General features: G+C 40.8%; 1 protein-coding gene across 4 annotated transcripts in view; it reads left to right on the forward strand.

Annotated features, from left to right (window-relative positions):
* Positions 1-17,895, forward strand: part of TUB (TUB bipartite transcription factor) — a 67,242-nt gene that overhangs the window by 40,177 nt on the left and 9,170 nt on the right. For 2 of the 4 annotated variants that reach the window (XM_079308069.1, XM_079308071.1), the window contains 6 exons: positions 7,740-7,907; positions 11,905-11,976; positions 12,885-13,006; positions 13,764-13,955; positions 14,527-14,639; positions 15,624-15,738. In XM_079308069.1, coding sequence (XP_079164195.1) covers positions 7,740-7,907; positions 11,905-11,976; positions 12,885-13,006; positions 13,764-13,955; positions 14,527-14,639; positions 15,624-15,738 — 782 coding nt within the window. The remainder of the gene's footprint in view (positions 1-7,739; positions 7,908-11,904; positions 11,977-12,884; positions 13,007-13,763; positions 13,956-14,526; positions 14,640-15,623; positions 15,739-17,895) is intronic. The other 2 variants (XM_079308070.1, XM_079308072.1) reach the window with 1 other exon arrangement.

Consider the following 17,895-nt stretch of genomic DNA (forward strand, 5'->3'; position numbering starts at 1 on the left):
AGAAATGACATTGCCACTCTTAGATTTGCAGTTTGAGATAGCTGGAAGAAGTGATGAGCTACTTCACTGGTATTTAAATTTTATATGTATATATGTACCTTCACAGAAAAAGAGAGGCTGTTGTACCACATAAGTTACTTTTTATTTGGTGCTGAATGACTGATGAAATGAAATAATTTGCAGTTCTTGAGTAAAGCCACTGTAACACTATCCTGCTTGGACTGTGTTCCAGTCTTGTGCATGCCCAACAGTTTCTCCACTGTTGCTTCAGTGAGAAAGTAGTGTATATCCTTGACAAGTCTCTTTAAAGATAGCAATGGCTAATAAGGTTAATTATTGAGGTCAAAGTATTGAGGTTTATCTGTAGGGATTTTGCAGGACTTGAGCCTACCTTAGTAAAATCCTTTGCATATTGCAGCTTAATTCTTGAGATTTGAATCTGCAGCATCCCCTGTCTGCAGTTCTGGCTGCAAGAGAAGCTCTAGGATATACAGACTTTACAGCCTGACACTGAGCTAAAGGCTATTCATATATTTGAGAAAAGATGGTGTGCGTGTCAAAGGCAAAATTTACTCAATGTAAAAGTTATTGGCAAAGTGAATGAACAGAAAGTGGATGTTTCCCAGTTTAATGTAAAAAGTAATGACATTCCAGCCTAGTAATACAAATGCCAGATTTTATTTTGAAGTATGTCTTGCTGAAGAGTAAAAATTCTTTTGCTAGTTTAAAAGAAAGCCTGGAAGGGAGCATTATGTGAGCTAATACTTAAATCATGGTTAAGGCAGAGCCTTGAGGCTCTGTTTTATCTCATATAATACCTCTTTTGACATGCCTGTGTCTGTACTGTGTTCAGAACTGAAGATATTGTGCTGCACAGTTTTTTTATTATCCCATAGCAGGTAACACCTAGTATTTTTCTCACATGCCAGTTATAATTTTACTCGTCTTCTGAAAAATCCCCCAAGCAGGCAAACGTTGGCCTGTGTTAATAAAAGCAAGTTGTGTCAGTAAAAGTGAAGTCACTTTGTGTAGCCTGAGAACTTTGGCATGCTGACACTGCTCCATGTGTTGGGAACTAATATTTTTTAGCTCTAGACTCCTCAGCCTCTGCTGCAATTCTTATTGCTCATCCTGCTCTACCATGGGAGCTCTTCTCTGGCCTTCAGCATTTGCCCATCAGTTCCAAGTTTTCAGAGAGTGGAGGTGCTATTCATCAATTGTACATCAATCATAGCAAAGAAAATGCTGAGTATCTCCTCTCTTGAAGTTCATACTGATGATTAGAAGCAAATAAAAAGCAGTCAAAGTACTTTCAGAGCATACACATAGCACCTCATCCAGCTTGTCTGCTTTTTCTGTACTCTGGGATTTATCTGTTCATTCATATATAATTTCACCCTTGCAATAATATCTGGTTTACTTTTGACAGTGTTGTAAACTTGGGAGGATTATGAGTGGATTTCCAGTCTTCCATCCTTATCAAAGCTGCAAAATATATTTTTATTGGATATAAAAGTAAACCAAATGCATCTTTAAAATTTCAGAGGGATTTTGTTGATAAATCCACTACAGATATAGCTAATTTTGAACTTAGGAATGAAGAAAATGCAAGTGGTAACAGAGCCCTGTAGTGGAACTTGTATTAATTTTCAGTTACTTTTAAAAATAAATGTGAATCTTAAGGAAAGACTTTTTTATAACAGTATTGAATGATTTGCTAATGACTTCAGATCTGTGAAAATGATGAAGGGGAAGTGGTTTTATGCCATGTTTTAGCACAAGAGATTTTGTTGGAGGGAGTTAATTGGTAATTAGAGCAAATCTTGGGAAATTTTAGGTTCTGCTTTTAGCTTTGCAATTGCTTCAGGTTTGTCTCCACTCTGAGTGTAACCTTTGTATGTCCTGTAAATGAGCAGGATGAATGCTGAGGGGTAAGTGCACTTAACATGCTGAAATAGCATTTTAAAGGTTTTTGTTAGTATTTAGCTATAGTGGACCTTCCCTTTCTATGCATAGCCCAGCTCTTTGTTTTTTAAGAAAAAAAGAGCACTTAGACCAGATCCCATGAATAAGAAGCTAATTCAGAGCAAAAAATTGTTGAATTATACATGAGTAGCTGTTGAAGCTGTAGTGTAATGACTGCACTCTGGTTTTAGATGTGTAATGCTTTTTTAAGTGGCTTGGAGAGTGATGAAGCTGTGATCAGAACAATGAGCTGAAGACAAACGTGAGAGAAATATCAGGTTTAATGAGGTTACACTGGCATAGGAAAAGGAATGTAGCTAACTGCTCATGTCAGGGCACTTTGTAATTCTGTGATGGGTAGCATGGCATTCAGCAATTTTTTCTAGATCTGTGATTATTACTGGTATTTCTTAATGGCAGTATACAGTGTGCACTGTGCCTATTTTTAAAAAGAACCATAATTTTTGTGGGACAGAGCCTGGAACTGCAGTAAATTGATGACATTTTGTAGTAGCTTAGCTCATTAAACTGGTATTTCTGAAAGCTTCAGTCTCAAAGTTTATTGCTTGGCATAATATTTAGTACTGGGGGAAAAAGAAGCCCAGATGTAACAAATGCATATGTAAAATGGTTCTTTCAAATGGAGATAGTGGCTCAAATTCTGGTTGGATTTGTGGCAGATTGGGGTGATTCAGGATAGCAGTGAACCAGTGTACAGCATCACTAGGTGGTTCAACAGAAAAATCATGCAAATTAATGAAAATATTTGCAGCAGCAACCCATGAAAAGTATGCACCCTACAAATATAAATAAATATTTCTATATATAAAAAATACCACAAAGCCAAAGCATCTTTAGCTGTCAAATATCTTGATGATTCTTTAAAAAAAGAGATTCATGAAAGTATTATAGGTACATAGTGGTGCCATTACTTTGTTTGGTGGGGTTTTCCCCCTAAGAAAGGGAAAAGGTTTACAAAGAAGTTAATAAATACACAGGATAAAGTGCATTTTTTGGCTGTGTGCAGTGAATGGGGCAAATCAGGAAGATAAAATGGAACGTTTAAAAAACCCCAGAAAAGCACGAGAAGCCAGGAGTTAATCCAAAGTGAAATCTGATATGAAAATTCAGGAATCATTCTGTGAAAAGTTATTGGTGGTTAGTTGGGTTTGGTTTGGTTTTTCTTCCCAAAACTTCCAATTAGACCATGTAAGCACATTCTAGGAAAACCCTGCTCTGAACTGCCATGAGCAACATAAATGAAGACTTCTTTTTCAGTGGAAATTTCAGTGAAATGAGGAACCTGGATGTGTTTAAAATATCAAAACAAACCATACTTTTGCAGAAATTTTCCCCTTCTGCTGTACCTTAAATGTAAGTGGTACTGACTTTCTGGGATCCAGGAAGCTGGTGAGCTGCTGTGACACACAGAGTTTTCCTGCCAGGGTGGCTATCCCATTTTTTGGTCTGGTTGGCTTTTTCCATGTTTCTTCTCTCTCTTTCACACCTGTCTGGGTGTTTTGATTTGTGCATCCTGTCCCATTTTCCTGTGTAACAAGCAGCTACTTTAACACTGGCTGGCTCACAAAGCAGCAGCAGTTGTTGGGTAAGAAGCATCATTTCTCACTTAGAAAGTAGTAGCACTTCCTTTCTGATGGGGAGAGGGAAGTTCATGTAAAACAGATTTATCTCAGCCTCCCTGGGCACTAAATAAAAAGGGTAAGAGGAACAGCAAGTGAATTTCCACCAAGAAAAGTCCTGTTATTTCTAGATGTGACACACCTTTCAGGCTGTGCTTTGGCAACACATGATCTTGATTGTGAAGAAGTAATTTTGACCTCCTAAGGGTAAAGATTTATGAATGTACAGTTTCTGATTACTGTTTTAGATTTCATCAAACTGACTACAGAGCTTAGTGCTCAAGTATTTGCTTTTAGTGTCCTGATCTGGTGCTAGCAATAGTCCAGTGGAGGTTTGGACTAAATCACTTCTAGATGTCCTTTCAAAAAAAAAAAAAAAAAAATCTGTTTGTTCGCTTTTCCTCTAAACAAATCCCTTTGTGATTTTGCAGTTGCTTGAACCCCTATCAGTGGATGCACAGCCCCTATGAGAACAGGAATATGATGGGAAATGGCTTAGAAAATGTTGACAGCAGGGTTTTCTTTAAGCCAAGTTCTCTAGAGGATGGGAACTATTTGTCCTGGTGTCAGATCTCCCTGGGATTCCCTGTCCTTGACCTCAGAGCAGGTCATCCTTTGCAGGGTTGTGCTGCTGTCCCTCAGCTGGAGGGAGAGCTGCTCTGCAGAGGTCCTGAATAGCATTTGCACCCACAGCCTTGGGTGATATCCACGTGGGTGTGACTGCTTTGTCAGAGCAGTAACTGAGCTCAGGAAATGCTCAGTGTTCTCTTTTACAGTGTTCTGTTCCAGAGGCCTCCTGCCTGGCCTTGGTCAGCTCTCCAGGTCTGGTCTGCAAAGGGCTTAATCATATTCTTACTCTGAGAGCACTGTGCCCAGCTTCCTACATCACTTGTGTCTTAAGTGCTCTGTAAAATGAGAACAAGAACTTCCCTGTCCTGCAGCTCCTCATTTGTAAAGCAGGGACAGAATTACTTGTTTTCTATGCTGTGTGCCTTTCCTGATACGTAATCTTGTTTGCCATTCAGTAGTTTAGATTAGCAGCTTTTAACAGATTGGTGTTGCCTATTTATAAATATTGTCTAGAAGATTTTAGGTGCTAAGAGAATACAGGCATGGATGAATAGTAGATTGCAGGATATAAATGCTAGCAATGCTCATTTACTGATGCTTTTCTTTTTTCCCCATTATTACTTTGTTTTCATTTTTGGTACCTCTGGTTTTCATCATGTCAAAGTGTACCAAAAGGCCCTTTCTGTAGGAACTGCTGTTCTAGTCTTCTTTCCTCTCTGCCCTCCTTCACATTTGCCTCTCAAAAATCCCCCTTTCTTCTTAGCAGGTATTCAAGGCTGTCTCTGTCAGACTTTTCCCCTACCTGATTTTTGGGAAGCACTGTAAAAAATGCTGAGCCTAGCAATAAAAACTTATTTGGCACAACTCAGTCAGCTTCTTTGACTCTTTTGACCATGTCCTTAAGCACAGAAACTATAGATGAGTGGTTTCTTTATTACATGGATAACCAATCTTCTGGGAAATGGATGAAAAAGAGGGGGAGAGATCCACTGTGAATATCATGGTTGCACAAGCTTGGAAGTGTTTGAAGATGTGTTCAGATACTTAGTAGGTGGTGGCAAAGCTGCCTTTTGAGCTATAGCTTACAAAAATGCATTTATACCTCGTGATAGAGAAAAATGTGTATGTATGCCTGCATTTAACCCCTTTTTACACATGCACGTGTAGCTACAAAGATTATGCAGACACACAAGTATTAAATAGTTAATGTAGTTAATGCTGTATTTGCCATGAACTACCTAAAGTGTTCTAATGCAGCAGAGATCCTTTTTTTCCCTTTTTTTTCTTTTTAAAATCTTCTCTGTCTTGCTCTGTATTTCATTCCTTTAAATGTGTTCACCAGTGGAACCATTCCTAACGTTTAATAACACACTCTACCAGTGATGCACTCTTCAGAATACTGAAATTGATTTTTCTTCTCTAAAACTGTGACCTGCCAGTGTATCCTTTGTCCTGACTCCTAATAATACACCATGTTCTTGACAGCATGGGATGTGAGTGCAGATGTTCTGCAGGCATCTGAAAAAAGCAGCCTCAGTGCAATCTCCAGTGCTGTCGAAGGCATTTCATTTGCTGCAGATCAGTGTCTGCTTTGAAGAGGAATAATTAAGGTGTTTTGTTCCTTCTCAAAAGCCTTCTCAAAATTAGGTTTGTATCATCCAGTGCTTAATAAGGGGCTAGATATGATATGCATGAGGCATTTTGTTAAACTCATGGATGCTTAGCAGTTTTGAAATTCAGAGTATTAAGGTAAGAACCTATCTTTAGGCAGCCACTTTAATAATAATGGTTAATATTGTAAAGCTGTTAAAAATACCACAGGGAATCTGAGCAGCTACCTATCTGTTCTAGAGCACCTTTGCAGTGCTGTTTCTCATAGATAAATTTTAAGAAAAATGCAGCTCTGTTCACTACCATATTGTACCTGCAGCAAGGAGATGTGATACTGTTCATTCTGTATCATGCAGAGCTGCTTCTGAAATTGTCATCCTAGCAAGGTCACAGAGACATTTCCATGGAGTTTATCTAGTCTTTCAAGGTTGGATGGAGAGATTATTTATTTGCTGTTAGTTGTCATTGTTGTTGTTAGCTTTGCTGCAAGTAAATCAGAATTTGCAGGCTTGGTGCAGAAATTGCCAGGGTCTGTGTAATGCAGATGAATCAATAATTCCTTCTGTTCTTGCACCCTGTGAATTTAACACCTCTGTGGTGTCAGACTGCATCTTGCTGGGTGGTTGCACAGCCAGTGCTGTTCCTGGGGATATGAAGCACTCTTTTTTCCACTTATGCTTCATATTGCAGTGACAGTGACAGCAGATATTGCAAAGTACAGTTAAGCATGCTAAATGTATAATCCAGCTGTCTTTTAATGCAAGTTGACAGCTGCTGGCAAAGCAGGATGAAATGGTATTTCTTGGAGACTTCTGCTACACATCACAGTCCAAAAAAAAAATCCCAGTCCCTGCAGCTCCTTCTCACATGGTTTATTCAGCTCTGTTTGGTGTGAGAAGCACCATATTCCTTTACTGAATTGGCTCTTTGTAGTGCTTGCTAACTCTCCACAGTGTTGCTTGCTTATTAAAAAAAAATTCACAACAGCAGCAATACAGAGCTCATGCTATTTATTATATCTATACCTGAAAATATTGCCAGTTTTTATAGATGCAGAAGTGCATTTTTATATGGCTGATTTAGTAACATATTCCAGCTCTGTGTATTAACCAAGAGCTGAAGCACATTTGCAGTCTGACGTTTTACCTTGCTGTCCTGAAGAAACAAAAATGAAGTTGGCTTGTGATAAGAACACCCCCCATCCCTTATTTTCTTTTTCTCTCTTCTGAGGTGATTTACAGCCATAAGGAGGTAAGCAGTTTCTTTCAGGAGCCACAGGATCACAGCATGGCTGAGGCTGGGAGGTGCCTCTGGGCTCTGCTTATCCTTGCTCACAGCAGGTTGCTCAGGACTGTGCCTGGTTGGAATTTGAGCATCTCAAGAGGATGGAGGTTTCAGGGAATATATAATATCTCTGATGTATTAACTGTATGGTGATTTTCCTAACTCAAAAGGTATATTTAGGCTTGTTAACATGCTGCCCCTGCCAGATCTACTTGTGAATTTTCCAGGTTTTTGAAGCTTTAAAGTACTTAATGACAGCAGTGCTGTTTATATGGGGATATGGCATAACCTGGGACTCAGGTTCATCTGTTTCTGGATCACCTCTGTGCCCTTACAAATATTTTATGTGTTTTCTTGATCAGTTCTCTCCAGTGTGTTTCTTTGCTGTTTAGTTTTCAGTGTTTTGATACATGGGGCAGGTGTGCTTTGGGCTGAGGAGGGCACCAGTGAAATCCTGATCCTCTCCTGCAGATTATCTAGTATAGTATGTGGAAAGTAAAATGTTTGCCTTGGAGGCTATCTTAGTCTTGTTTAAGTCTAGAAATACTATTGAATGTGAAGATCCAATCTGTGATTCCTAGAAAAGCTGCTGTTTTTGTGAGTGAGCAATTATCATTCCAGTAACTTCTTGACACAAAGACAACTAAGGCTCTTGCTGCTGTCTGACAGGGATTGATGGCCCAGCTGCTTTTCAAGATGATGTTCAGAAGATAGGAAGTCAAGTGCAGATTCTCACTGTTGGACAGTCTAGCCATGATGAAGATGATAGTGAGAAAGTGGCTACTGGCCAACAACAGCAAAGCAAGCAAGACCTTAGAACAGCAATGCAGAAAAAAGGTAAGTAGCTAAATATTCCTTCATGTTCTCACTGCTTGCTTGATGGACATTGACTCAATTTGCTATTCTCACTCTCAGCCGTAGCCTAAGCACCGTTTGTTAGTTCTGTGTGTCTCTGTGTGTCTTCTCCTCAGAGCCTGTTAGGCTCTATTCTGTTACCTAAAAAAATCCAAAACCCCAAACCTAAAAAAACCCCATAAAACAATGAAGTTTTCTCTTGTCCCAAGGAACAAGAGCTCTGCAGGCTCTCAGAAATGTGACTTTCCCATCTGCAGTGCAGTGCCATTATTAAGGTACCAGCCAGATGCCAGTGCTCACATCCATCTGTTCACATTTTTATAATGTACAACTCTGGCAATCACTTACTTGATGGTTAAAAACCAGCATGAAACAGCAACATTGGAATTAGAATATTAATTTTAGTGGTGCAGTCAGTTACACATTTTTCATGTTCTGGTAGTGCCTGTTCAGGGTTGCAGAGGTGAAAAGTACACCACATTCTGCAGCATTTCCCACGCAGAGTCCTCAAACGTTCTGGAGTTTATTTTTCTTTGTCCAGAGGCATGCATGCTTTGGGAGATAGATTGTGTATGTACACATTCATGCATCTGTCTCTTCCTTCCTGCACTCTTATCTCCCCTTGGACACTAACTGTAGGAAGGAAAAAAAATATCCCCCAACCCTCACAAAGCGTTTTCTGAAGACATTTGCTTTGGAGTTGTTCTTCTTCAGTGTACAGCTTTTGAAGCAAAGATGGCTCAAGCCAAGAGTGCTCTGATGCTTTAAGAATAAACTCTTTGTGTATAAAGAGCAAAATGTAAGTGCAAACTTGACTTGTGTAGAATGGACTATTCATAACCTAAATGCTGCCTCTTGTCTGCAGAGCAGTTCTCACTAAGAATTTCATTTTTTCTGGGACGTTACCCTGCAGATGTGAGCAGCTCCAACTGAAATGGGAAGATTTTCTCCAAGTGCTCTATTTCCTGGGCATTGGAGTTGCAGGGGTGTTGAGCATGACTAACAAGTTCTGATCTGTGTGGTGATTGTGTTGCCTTAGACCATGGCTCAGAATATTTAATCATCAGGCACACTACTAAACTAAAGCTGATTGACTTAAAAAGTACCCACAGACTTTTGCAAATTAGGTCACAGCACTCAGATTTTTACTGTGGGGGACATTTCTGGTTTTGATGGCTTTTTTGCCAGGTTATCATATATTTTTGTTCTCCCCAAATTTGTGTGTATTTTTAATAGAAGCAGAGAGTGGAAATTTTTGATTTGCATTGCTGCTGTGTATTCTCTAATATACAATATAACCTTTTAACCAGTCTGAGTATATTCCTGCTCAGAACAAACACTGCTGAGAGTGAAACACATTAGTGTGTTGCAAGTGGGGGTACACTTTTATTTAAGTGGGAATACTGAGATTTATTTATTTTTATTAGCAGCAGAGCTACTGGGTGAGACACAAAGACAGGTATTAAGACACTGCCAGCAGCATCTCTGTAAATTATTTTATGTGTGTATTGTTTGCTGCTTGATACCAGCAGAGGATGCTTGTTTTGAGAAAGTTTTGAGTATCCCACCATAAAGCTCTTCATGTGGATTCCCATTGCCACCTCACTGCCTGTGGCACCATCACCAGCCAGGCAAAGGACAAAAAATTGTCCTGCTCTGCTCTGCACTGGGGCAGCCTCACCTTGAATACTGGGGACAGTTTGGGGTGCCACAGTGCAGAAAAGACATTAAACTGTTAGAGACTGTCCAAAGAGGCCATGAGGGTGGTGAAGGGTCTGTAGGGGAAGCTGTATAAGGAGTGGCTGAGGGCACGTGGTCTGTTCAGCCTGGGGAAGAGGACACTGAGGAGAGACCTCACTGTGGTCTTCAACATCCTGATGAGGGGAAGAGGAGGTGCAGGTACCTATCTCTTCTCTGTGGTACACAGTGACAGGACCCAAGGGAATGGCCTGAAATTGTGCCAGGACAGGTTTAGGTTGGATATTAGAAAAAGGTTCCTCTCACAGAGGGTGTTTGTGTACTGGAACAGCTCCCCAGGGCAGTGGTCAGAGCACCAAGCCTTACAGAGATCAAAAAACGTTTGGACAATTCTCTGGGACACATGGTGTGGTTCCTGGGGTGTCCTGTGCAGAGCCAGAAGTTGGACTCCATGATCCTGAAGGGTCCCTTCCAACTCAGCTTGTTCTGTGATTCTATGCAGTGCTAACTGGTCTCGTGGAAAAAGCTGAATCCCATTGGATTTGCATAGCCCTAGTTTGTGCCTGTTCTGCTCTTTGGCACTAACCTGGTGGAGAGAAATGTGTCTCTGCTTCCCCACTGAGTCAGGTTCTGTAACAAGACATGAGGTTATAGGCTACCAAGTGTGAAAAGAATGTGCCACTTGCACAAAAATGCCAAATGCTTTATTTGATTTCTCCATCTGTTGGAAATTGCCATCCTAGAATAATTTTCCTCCTGTAGAAAATATTCATCCTTTTGATTTCCAAAGTGTTAATCTGTAGAGTTCCTCCCTGGCAAATGAGTCACTAGGGCAGAGCCAGACTTCTATTAAGTTTTAACACTGAATAACTCACATGCAATCCTCACTTAGCAGTTTCCAGTATGTCTCTGTGCAGGGGCTGGAATGAGCAATTGGGTCTTAGTTCTTCTTTGCCACCTGAAGTTTTGAGATTTAGGGAAGGGATCAGTTTAAGTTCTGGATTCCAGAACGGGAGCTCCCTGAAGCATTTTTCCCCACAGGTCATGAGCACAGACTTTTCTAAGGCTGGCACAGAATTTTCACCACTGAAGCATTGGTGGTGAGCACAGGTGTGGAAATAAAGCAGTTCTGTCTGTGGATATGAATTATGGCTTTATTGTGCAGCTGCCAGCTGAGGAGATGGACTGTCTCTATTACCCATGCATAGAGCCTGGAACACGATTGTCCTTATTAAGAAATAATGCTTGTGATTAATGAGTGTGTGATTAATAATGAATGAATTCTACAGGCTTTGAAAATATCTGTTGACCTGTGAACTCAGGCCTCCCTTGCATAACCAGGTCCTATTGAAAGGTTTTGCTGTAATGCTCTGTGGTGTATGTCAGCACTGGGGGAGCTGAAGAAGTGGATAATTGGAGCTTTTATGGGGCAAGTGACTGCAATGCAAGCATTGCTTATGCTCCTGGTTTACTTTTACACCCTCACTCTTACTACTCTGGTGGTGTTTCACTATCCAATCTGCATCTGGATATTCTAAAGGGATATGCACTGAAGTTATTTGAAGCAGCAATAAAAGCAAAAAGTATTTTAATGCCTTTTTTTGCTGTCTTTTTCTTCATCTATTCCAAAATTCGAACTGAAGAAAACCATTACTGAGTCTATATCTGCTGTTTATAATTCTGTACATCAATTTTGCTTAGTCTCTGTTTGTTACACACCAAGTTCATATTCCAGAAGACTAAACTACAATAAAATCTTTATGCATATCCCTGGAGCTCCCAGAAAAACAGTTTAGAGAGCCTGATTTTATCTGTAGTAGGCACAGGGACTGAAGTAGAATTTAGAATATGACTCTGAATACTTCTTTCAATGGTACTCAATATTGTGTAGAATCTGTGTGTAAAACTTATGCCAATCAGGTTTGAGGGTTTTTATTTTGTTAGAATTCAGAAGTGTTTGAACTCCAAACCCCACCATACAGTGCACATCATGCACAGAAGCCTTGGTGGCACAACTGCTCAGTGTGAATGATGCTTGCTGAAGCTTCAGCTCTGATCCAGGGATTTTTCACTTTATTAAAGGAACTGAAAGTGAAGATCACAGCAGGTATAAGGAGGTGGAAGGTGAATTTGGTTGTGCAGAAATAGTGAATTCAAGCAGCAGCATTGTGGCCCCATCCCATAAGCCTTTAGCCCTGTGTGGAGTCTTCTTGCCAGGTTACACTTGTTCACTCAGTTAAGGGTTTGCAGAATCAAACCCTTGGATTTTTTCCTTTCCCAGATCCCCATGCAAATACATCCTGGTCCTCTTCCACCTCCCAATCCAGTCTTGTCGCCCTGGATCATGTTCCTGGTGAGTACAGAAGGAAAAAGTTAATTATGCCCATGCTGCTTGACTCTGGAAATCTGCATTTCATTTATCCTTCTACATTGGACTTACCTACAATGGGAATTCTGGACCACGTGATTTTTTTTTATTGTTTTTATTTTTTAAAGGATAGAAAGTAGCCTGTAATATATGGAATTTAGAGAGCTTGAACTTGGATATGGGGTGGCTTTATCTGCATGATACTCTTTGAAAAACTAGGCCTGGCAAATGTCCCACCATTGATGCTTTTTGCTGCTAAGACCTATTTGATGTTCAAAGTTATGTTTCCCTTTGAAATGTCTGAGGTTTTGAATTCCTGTAAAGTCAAATTTCAAGTGCTGTAAGGCAGCTCCGTTGGTCTAGGCTGGTACTATTCTTTACATGAAATAAAGATATAGGAGAACATTTCCTTGATGTGAATGTTTTTTCTCAGTCTAAAATGTGCTCTTCAGCAGATCACACAGCTCAAAGTGTGCTGTGAAAGGACTTGTATTTTAATTGTGAGGATTTCCAAGTGGCTGTGCTAGGATGTGCTCTCAGCTCCAATTTCAGCTTTATGACTTTGTGTTGTGCTTGAAGTACTTGATTGGATGAAGATGATCCGAATTTAGTTCCTAACCAGATATTTGGATATTCTGGATAACTTGATCCTCTCTGTGGAATGGAAACCATGATGTTTCCTTTCTCTTTTACTTGAATGTTTAGGCTTCTCAGGAGAGCAGCTGTCTGACCCATGTATTCATGCACTGCCTCACACAATGAGCCACTCTCACACAGCTTCTCACTCACCTGTGAGCCTAAGGGTGCAGCAGGCTGATAAGTGGTGTTTTACAGCAAGTATGGGCAGCTTTCATCTATCACTACTTCATGGAAGTGTGCTGTTTTCTCCTCAGGCATTTCAAGTAGCATGAATTTTGATGAGGAAGAAGATGAGGAGGATGAAGACAGCTCCAGTTCTTCACAGTTAAACAGTAACACCCGGCCTGGTTCTGCCACGAGCAAGAAATCCAATAAGGTAAGGGGAAAGTGCTGGGACCTGCATGATTTCAGGGTGACTCAGGACAGGCCTGGCTTTCTTGTTCTGTTTTTAATATGCACTAGAGTATCTCCAGGGTGATGTACTGTGATAGCTCTCAGGCTTTGCAAGAGCAAGCAGTGAAAATGACTTGGAGAAAAGAATGGCAAATATTGTCTCAACTTGAATGAAGAGAAAGGGAAACAGTAAATATTTACCTTTCTACCTCTTGCAGGTGCTCTGAAGGATCTTTTGTTTCCATTGACTTTTTCTGGGTATTTTCCCACCCTGTTCTCTCTGCTACCATCTGAACATAAAATAAGACTTCGGCTGGTTCAAATATTCTGAATCACCAGCTCTTGCTAAACCACTTGATGGTGCCCTGCTCTTTATATACTGCACTGATTTCTCATCTTTGTTAGATCTCTCTGGTGCTTAAACTCTTGCTCCCTATCCCATTTCTTCCTTTCGTCAAAGGCCCCCCTGTCCTTGAGCATGGCCTTTCTGACAGAAGGAGTGTGGTGAGATGGGAAGGTGTGAGCCAGGGTTTGCTCTGTAACCCCTGTACAGAGTTCTGTCTGTGTAGCCACCCTGTTCTGCTCCACCAGGTGGGTCTGTTCACAGAGCATCAGCAAGAAAATGCAGCCCTTGGTTTGACTTTAAAAAAGTGCAGCTTCTCTCAAATTCTGTTCCTTTGTGCTTATAACCTTGTTGTAAATGGAAGTTAAAAACCCCTGAATTTTGTTTATTATTTTAGGAAGCGGCCTCAGCCCCCAGTCCTTCCACAAATGAGCCTCTCATAGATGTGGATGACCTGGAGGAGTTTGCTGTCAGACCTGCCCCACAGGGGGTCACTGTCAAGTGCAGGATCACAAGAGACAAGAAGGGAATGGACCGAGGGATGTACCCTACTTATTACCTCCACTTGGAAAGGGAGCATGGTAAAAAGGTCATAACATAACTTGAATGGCATACCAATTGCATCTGAATATTAAAAAAAAAAAATTAATAAAAATAGGAAGGAGTCTTGCAAAAAAAAATGTAATCTTGTATTTTGAATACATTTTTGTTTTGTTAGATCTACCCTACAGTCTTCCCAGAACCAAGCAACAATATTGATTTCTTCCACTGCCTTTCTTAATATGTCTCATTTTTGGCTTAAATAATCCATGCATGGCACCTTTATGTGACTGTCAGCAGCTGGGCCTCTCTGTATTCTGTGGCCTGAAAAGCATCTACTTTCAATTCAGCTGGAAGAGCCAGAGCAAGTTAGAATGAAACATTTAACAAAATAGACCAGATTTAATTATTTAAACCATGAATAATGGAACGAGTGGTTGAGAAGTTATTTTCTCTTACCGGATTTTTTTTCCCTGGTTTCACTAAATCCCAGGAGATCTTCTGTTACTTTTCTGGTGAATGCTTGAAGACAGGAAAGTTGCTTATGGTTATCAAAGCAGGAAGTGGTGTGTGCTAACCCCTTTAGCATTCTAGAATACGGTTTTTTTTGCATTGCTTAGGTGTTTCTGTTGGCTGGAAGGAAACGAAAGAAGAGTAAAACCTCTAATTACCTCATCTCTATAGACCCAACTGACCTGTCTCGGGGTGGAGAGAGTTTTATTGGAAAACTGAGGTAAACAGAGATAAGTCTAGGAATTTTCTTTATATGATGTAAAGTTTATTTGATATTAAGAAGCCTGCAATCCACTATGTCCTCTTAGTTAAAGGCTTGACTACATCATGTGCTCGGGGTCTTAAAGATCCCCAGCATCCAAGGCATGTTTTCAAAAATGTCTCAAGTACTTACAGAATCACATTTTATTAAAAGTCAGCAGGATTGAAGCTCTTATGTGCTCAAAGGCCAGATTCTCAAGGGTGTACCAGCACAACTTATCTTAATGGGATTTTCAGAAGTGCATGAGTACATTGTGTCTAGCCTCTATTGATACAAATACTTTGGAATGCACCGTTAAGCAGTCTGAAAATCCCTTTGGTTTTGTCTGTTCCTTAAGATCCAAATTAGTTATTTACAGGTAGTGGAATTATTTCAGAACCAAGTGTTCCTTTTCTGTCTGTCTCCACGTCCTACAGCCAGTCTGGTGTTGATCCCTCTGTGGAGCCCCTGGATCTATGTTCAGATCATCTGTGCCTGCACTGTATTTTGCACCCCTTTCCATTGCAGTAGGAAAGATTTGGTCTCACTTACAGGTTTATAAAAGTCACTCCCTATATTCCAACAGAGTTTAGTAGTCAGGTAAGAAAGCAGGTGGTTTTGTAGTGAGCAAGTGTATTTTAAAAACCAAGCAGACACACAAAATAACCCCACCCGAGTGTTTCCTTACAGCTTTCTTGAATTTCCTAGTTTGCAAGATGTTATCAGAAATCTCCAGCGTGGTGATAAGGGACCTTTAGTATGCACTTCTGTACTGTACCTTTACATTTTTGTCATTTTGGCCTTTAATTCCAGGATTTACCATGTAGCTGGGATGAGAAATAACGACTCTCTGTACTTGATATTTGCCTTTCCTCTGGGGCCACAGTGCAATAAAGGATAGATGTCTCAGGCAGCAATGCTGACAAATGGTGATTGGATTTTCCATTTTTTTTTTTTTGGTAGATCAAATCTTATGGGAACTAAGTTTACAGTTTATGACAATGGAGTGAATCCAATGAAAACAACATCCAGCCTGGAGGCGAGTACCCTGCGTCAGGAGCTAGCTGCTATTTGTTATGTAAGTACTGCTCACAGCACAGCGTGCAGGAAGGGCAGTCAGCTTCTGAAACAGCACACTGGATTTCCTTCTCACTTATGGTTATGTAAATCAGCATTCAGACTTGGATGGAGCCAGGCAGCTGATCTCCACTAGGGAAACCAGGAGGCTCAGTGCAAAGCAGAAGTGAAAAACGTCGTGCACTGAGCAGGGTTGCCCAGTTCTCACCTTTGGTGAGAAGATGATTTTGGAGCTCTTATATAACCCTCTGGAAAGGGTGGGATCACAGCCTGCAGGCACCACCTGAGGGAGCCTCCTGCACTGGGAAGAGCTGTGCACATGGCATTACTGCTCTAAAGTATGATTGTTTGTTGTGGCATTTTGGAGGAGCCTCTGATCCAAACCACTGGTAGCTGACAGCTGGGTCTACAGCAGCTGAGATTGGGATAAAATCTCTAAAACAACTTTTTATCAGGAAAAATCCCCTGGTAAAATCCAAAATTGGATTGAATGAGAGAAACTGGGCTCTTACAGGAGAGCAAGGTGGATTTGTCAGAATGCAGACAATCAAGACTTGAAACACAGTTGCTGTTGTTTCACCATTGCTGGATGAATTACCTTTTTGGTGAGAGTGTTTTTTCTGTCCAGAAATATTTAGGCCCAAGAAACCCTTTCAGTGAAAACTGGTATGTACACTGCTACAGAAAGTTGTCTGGTTTCACAAATCAGCAACTTCTGATAAAAATATCCAAAAATTACTTTTCTAAAGAGTTCCTGCCCAGCTGTAATCAAGGATGCCTGGAAATCCGTCAGGTTGTGGTCCACCACATACTCTGTGTATGCACAGACTGTCTTCCCAGAAGGATCAGATTTGAGCTGTGGGGAGCAAAGCATCTGGAAGATTTCAATAAGCCAGGAAGCTGAGAGCCATCCTTGCCATGCAAAGTGCTGGGAGTTCTGAAGGAGGCCAGCACATTCTCTTCCTGCTGCTTAGGATGCAGTTTTAATGTGGATAAAGTGTGTGTGTTCACATGTGCTGTTACTCAGGCACATGAAATTCTGAGAATTTCCAAAAATTCAGCTTGCAGGATTTAAAAAGAGACTCCAGGATTTGACTGATGTCTCAGTAGAAGCCTAGCAGAACATAGTGTTTAATAAAGGTATTTTTACTGGTTTATATAGGATGGCATTCCCTGGAGCCAGGCAACTCATCTGCAAACTGCAAATGCAAGAAGAAAACCAAGCCAATTTTTAAAAAATTGTATATTGAGAAATTTAGCCATTGCTTAAGTCAACAACAAAGACTTGAATGATGAACAGTACCAAATGAAAAGCTCTTGTGGTCAGCAGAGGTAATTAGAAGCGTGGGTGTTGGAAAGAACCAGACCAAGGCCACTGTTTGGAGAATGGGGCTGATATAAGCTGCTTTTATAAGTCTGTAATCAGCAGTTTGAAACTGGTATGTTTGTATAAGAAAATTACTTGTTCCATTGATATTTTGGTGAATGGAGAAAGGCAGCAGGCTTGCAGGTGTGCTGTGGCCAGAGGACAAAAGGAAATTGGAATTGTATTTCATTTCAAACTAGCCAGGTTTGCTGAAGTGAGATTATTGTTCCTGGCTGCAGCAGAACCAGAGCAGAGAGTGCCAGGAAGAGTGGAGCTGAAACACCCTTGTCTTTTAATTCCTGCCCTGAGATTTCCCCTGCAGCAAAAGCTACAAAAACAATACTTTGAAAGCACCACCTTGCCTCTTGCTGTCCCTCAGCTCATCTGAGCAAGTACCCATGTGGAGATCAAGCTGTACCCAACTTAGTGAGCATGACCTGCTTATTCATCTCAGCAGGTCTAATTTATATATGCAGAAACTGGGGTGCATCTGTGGCTGACTGTGGGGAAAATGTGATGAGGGCTCTCTTTGTGAAGCTCACCTTAAAATGTGTTTCAAGCAAGAGGAACAGGGCTGGGCAAGGTCAGAGTTTCCTCAGGTGCTGTTGGGCACTTTTACTCCCTGTGTGTTGGCAGCCCAGAATATTAATAAACCTGCAGCAGCACCTAATGGCTGATTGCAGAATTGTTGGCAAAATTTTATCCAGCAGCAGTGAGGTGCAGCTGTGCCACTGGTACCAGGATTTTCTGTGCTGGATTCCAGAGCATCTCACAGTTCAGTTTGTGTCAGAC

Source organism: Erithacus rubecula (assembly GCF_903797595.1).
Source record: "Erithacus rubecula genome assembly, chromosome: 6".
Classification (NCBI taxonomy): Eukaryota; Metazoa; Chordata; class Aves; order Passeriformes; family Muscicapidae; genus Erithacus; species Erithacus rubecula.